Source organism: Propithecus coquereli, unplaced genomic scaffold, assembly GCF_000956105.1.
Source record: "Propithecus coquereli isolate 6110/MARCELLA unplaced genomic scaffold, Pcoq_1.0 Scaffold129, whole genome shotgun sequence".
Lineage (NCBI taxonomy): Eukaryota > Metazoa > Chordata > Mammalia > Primates > Indriidae > Propithecus > Propithecus coquereli.
Window position 1 is genome coordinate 3,386,793 of NW_012137080.1, and position 5,037 is coordinate 3,391,829.

General features: G+C 34.2%; 1 protein-coding gene across 1 annotated transcript in view; it reads right to left on the reverse strand.

Annotated features, from left to right (window-relative positions):
- The window catches only part of DTL (denticleless E3 ubiquitin protein ligase homolog (Drosophila)), a 66,414-nt gene that overhangs the window by 30,138 nt on the left and 31,239 nt on the right, over positions 1-5,037 (reverse strand). The window contains exons 6-8 of the mRNA XM_012638326.1: positions 4,013-4,086; positions 2,571-2,674; positions 2,189-2,293 (exon numbers count right to left, since the gene is read on the reverse strand). Coding sequence (XP_012493780.1) covers positions 2,189-2,293; positions 2,571-2,674; positions 4,013-4,086 — 283 coding nt within the window. The remainder of the gene's footprint in view (positions 1-2,188; positions 2,294-2,570; positions 2,675-4,012; positions 4,087-5,037) is intronic.

Below are 5,037 nucleotides of genomic sequence, written 5' to 3' on the forward strand. Positions count from 1 at the left end.
GACAGGTTCTTCTATCCTAATGAGGCCAAAACCTGAAGCCTCTGGCATCAGAACACTCCTAGGAAATACAAGAGAAAAATCTTTACTGGAGAATTTAAGATACATTTAGGCAGGAAAAAAAAATTACACTCTAACTTTTAATAGAGAGAGAGAGAAGTATTAGTAAGGGACTTAACAGCTTTTCATCCATTCTCACAGAAATCTCTCCCTTGTTCTAGAATAAAACTGAAGAACTCTGTATTTTTAGCTTTTAAGGAAAAAGCCACCATAGCAAATACTACCTATGTCAGACATTTTTACTGTCAAAGTGAAGCAGGATCTGAATCAATTCAGATATACATATTATAAACCTGCTATGATAGATAGATCCTTCCAAAATCAACAAATTCCTCTATTCTGAACACTGCTTCAAAACTGTAATTTTTCATCTCCCTCAACTCTAAACTATGAATGAAAAAAATATACACCAAATTTCCCATGCTACCTGTAAGTATTTATTGCCCTCTGCTGGTCTAAGGCAGGCTAGTATTAAGTACGTTGTAAATGTTCCAAATCTTGCTAAAAATCCTTCTAAAACCTATATTGGCTTTATTTTTATTTATTCATTTATTTAAAAAAATTTTTTTTAGGGATGGGGTCTTGCTCTGTCACCCAGGCTGGACAACACTGGATAGCTCAGTGCAGCCTCCAACTCTGGCTCAAGTGATCCTCCCTACTCAACCTCCTGAGTATCCTATATTGGCTTTAATTAGCTCAATTTAATCTTTCTTTGAAAGCTCTGAAAGTACCTGAGAGTCATTCTTATGAGCATCACTTATATAGTATAATATTGTAAATAAAAAGTATGGTAGATCAAGTATTGAGCCCAAGATCCTTTCTGAAGTTTTGAAAAAAATAAGTAATTACCAGATGTTACACACACATTTGGCTGTCATTCAATTTTTCAGGAACAAATCTATGATTCCATGTATCTACCTATGTATTTATCTATCTGAGCAAATCAAATTATTTTTAGGAGCATAGAAAAAGGTTACTAAATTATTAGCAAAGTGTTTGATGGCAGAGGGACAAACTAAACTCAAGGCCCCTTTGAGTGACACTGTAGCAAAAATTATATAGAAAGAGCTCTTGTACAACTGATAATATAATCAGGACTAGGTTTTATCTTTTGAGGAAAGATTTTGAAAAGTCTATTTTATGTGACTAACTAAATAAGGTAGTTCTCCAAGTTCTGATTCCATTATGAAAAACAACAGAAGAAGTTATAAAACCGCTCCCCTTTTCCAAATACTCTTGCTCTTGTCTTGTTCAGAGAACACCAGACCTAATTCAAAGCATTGGAAATGTGAATTGTGATACCATCACAGATATAAAGTCCTAGTAAGACTGTTGGGGCAATCTTTGGAAACTTTTGTAAGATCCCAGATAAAATGATCTGAGTTCTGTACTATTTTGAGATTTGTTTACCAGTACATCTTACTTTAGTAGGAACTGGGTCGCTCTAGGGATTGCTCACGGAATTCAAAGTATTTTTGACAGATCTGTAGCTGAGGAAGAACCAGACTACTAATATGTAGCTTGCTTATGTAGTAGATTGTATTCTTAAAAATAATGTAACCCACATAACCCTCTTAAAGCATACTTGAGAAACGTGTTTCTTTTTAAAAATATCATTTATTTGTTTTAAGAATCAGATTATATTTTTATATTACCGAGGGAAAAAAAAGGTAAAGCTGGGGAAAACACCTAAAGAGATAAAATGGCCTCTGTCCAACATTACGGAGAAGGCTGAGGTAGGTTGGAACTATTCTGGGTGTCTGAAAAATTAAGCCCCCTAATTTTCACTAACAGCCCCCAAAGAGGACAAAAGTTGAGCAGAACAACTTTCTCTACCCCACAGCTTATTAAATAGAAAATTGAGGTAATTCTAAATACAGGCCAAGGGGCATAATTTCAGGAGACTCACTATTAAGATAAAGTCATCATAAAGAGCAGGATTTTGTTTACTTACAAAATAATCACAAGGAATATACACTTACGAAAATATCACTTGAACTAATCAAAGACACTAAAATCCTCATATGGCTTAATAGGTTTGGTTTAGGGGAAAAAAATCCCTTAAATTTTCACTAACAAAAAAGCCCATATTAGTTTCCTGGTAAGAGAATTTGAATGACTAATATTTTACCCGGAGAAGTCTTCAATCCAGTCATATTGAACATGTAGATGTTGTCATCTGTGCAATTGGCAAATAAAGTAGAGCCAGTGGAATCCAAAATCAGACTTGAGTATCCTGGAAAAAAGGAAACTTTAGTTAGCATGCCCTGATGAAGGTGAGTAGATCTGAAAACAGATTTATCCACAAGAATCATCATCAGAATTCTGACCCCAAAATATACACAAACCAAAAATATTCTGAATTTTTATCTTTTGAATGTCAAAAAGATAAAACCACATATTAGAGTTTCTCTAGTCTATGTCGCTGAAAACCAGCCTAATTTTTTTTGTTTTTAATTTTAACAAAAACTCATATTTCCCCCAAAAGTCCTATAGTCTATGAAAAGACTTACCTAGTTTTCGAGTGCTGCTACCTGGGTATAGGAAAGACTTGGCTGCTATGGGTTCTTGTCGATAAGCAGTATAATTCTTACGCAGATCCCATATTTTAATTATCCTAAAAACCAAGGCAAATAAATAGTTATTTTGTAGACTTTCTCCCAATCCCAAATAACTTCAATTATGACTTTTAATTTACCTCCTCTGGCACACTAACCAAGTACAGTGAGGACATCTCATTGGAAAACAAATTGAACTGTCTTACACTGTTGTCTCCAATGTCAGATTTATAATTCTGACAGAACGGAAACAGATGTGATTTGACCCAGTAATGGGTTACTGAAGTTTACTCAAGGGAGCGGAAAAGGAAGATGAAGGTTGGGTGCCGATAGTCATTGTTTCGTTGTTTTTAGAAAAAACACTTCCTAAGCCTTTAATATTCTGAATATATCCTTTGACATCATAAGTAGCAAGCTCTGTTCCTATGGTTATATCACTATATATAACTCCTTAAGTAATCTAGTCTAAACAATTTTCCTGTGAAATAGAGAAAAGTATCTTTTCAATTCATCGATTGCTATAATTGTATTAATCCTTTACTTCTTGTTTGCAGGCAACTTGAAAACACAAGCTTGGTATAACATGTAATGGCAGTATCGTTGGAAACAAACAGAATAAGCTTTTGCAGCCATTCACAAACATAACTAATAACCTTTAAATAATTCTTCGTTCTTGCCTGAGAATTTGTTTCACAGAAGGGTTTTAGTGTCCAGCAGAGACAATGGAAATCCTAGTTTAGTAAGCCATGATCTTTCAAATTAAAATTTTTAGAGGGAGGGACGTTAAGGAGATAAAATAAGGGAGCTTAAAAAGAAAGAGTCCTTACATGCAAAGAATTTATATTCTACAAAGCAATCAATCAATAAACATCACAGACTTATTTGGAAGCCAAAAATTCAGACTAATCATAGATGGCAGGTATGAGAAAGTCATTGGCCTTTCCATCATCAATCTAGCAATATTACTCCCAGGAATGACAATTACATGCCCAGAATCAGATTTCCTCTTTTAGGATATTCTTAAACCTGAAAAGATAAAATCCAAAGTAATAGAAATCTTACTCCTCAAAATAAGATTCAGTAACTAAATTATATTGTATATAAGGCAAGCAAACTACTCATCCAGCTTCTTCTCTAAGATAGCAGCAGCAGCTAACACTGCTCCTAGTGCTACACTATGTGCTAAGTATGACACATGTATTATCTCATTTAATGAGTTTAGCAAGAGTCCTAACTAGGTATTTTCCAGTGTGATCTGTAGTTCCTTTTCTCAGCTAGGATACTTGCTACGTTGAAAGTTAAAAGTACACACATTCAATTACAATGGGACTAGGTGACTTCCCCATCTTAGCTCATAAAAGAGACCTCATCAAAAGAACCAAGAAATAGACTCTTACCCATCCACAGCTCCTGCTGAGACTAATGTATTCTCATCTTGAAAGAGGACCACAGTAACACTCTGCTGGGAATCCTGACAGCACAAGAAAAGAAAAGAAGGAAATTCTATCTTGGATATCACAATCTTCACCATCGAGAGAAGAAGGTGATGAAAAATTGCTCCCCACCCTCAACTGTGAATTAGACTAAATCTTTTCTTTCCAATCATCTTAATCAGATATATATGCTGACCAGGAAGTAATTTTAGCAAGGAAATGACCTAAACATTATTAAGTTATAGCACATAGTGTTAATACTTTAACCTGTACCGAAGAATTCAACTGGTGACTAAAAGATTTACTTATCTGAACCCACTGGGTCTACTTAGAATCAGCCCTACAAATAAGCTATGTATCCTTAGGAAATTCATTGAACTTTTCTATGCCTACTTCGTCTACAAAAATGTTGCTATCGAGATTATCATATAAGAGTCTAAAAAATTATAGATGAAAGATTGTTACATGCTCTGAAAAAGTTAAAGGGGCTCAGTGGAGTTTGACTTCCTACTTGCTATAACCTTACAAGTTATCTTAGCTCAGAACTTGATTAGATGTCTGAAATGTTACTCATTTTAACTTCATCTGGCCTCCACAGATGAAATGAAACTGTTTCCATTCACGTCTGTGTCCTGTTCATGGTATATAGTTTTAAGTCTTAATGTTTTAGCAATCATACTTACCCCAGAATATTAACTTGGGTCCTACAAACAAGAACCATTAGAAAAATAAACACATTAAAATGAGATTAATGGCAATTTTTTTAAAGGAAAAAGATGTATTACGGGCATTGTTTGAGCTTTGACTATAAGCTACTATAGTGGTACTATGTTCTACCCAAGTGTTTCTCAATATATTTAATAATATTTTGCCAAATGTTTAAAAATATACAAAAGACTCACATCTTTTCTGTAGTTTATATCATGAAAACAATGGATTCCTTCTCCGTAGAAAACTATATCATAGTACTTAATATGCTTCTTCAAACT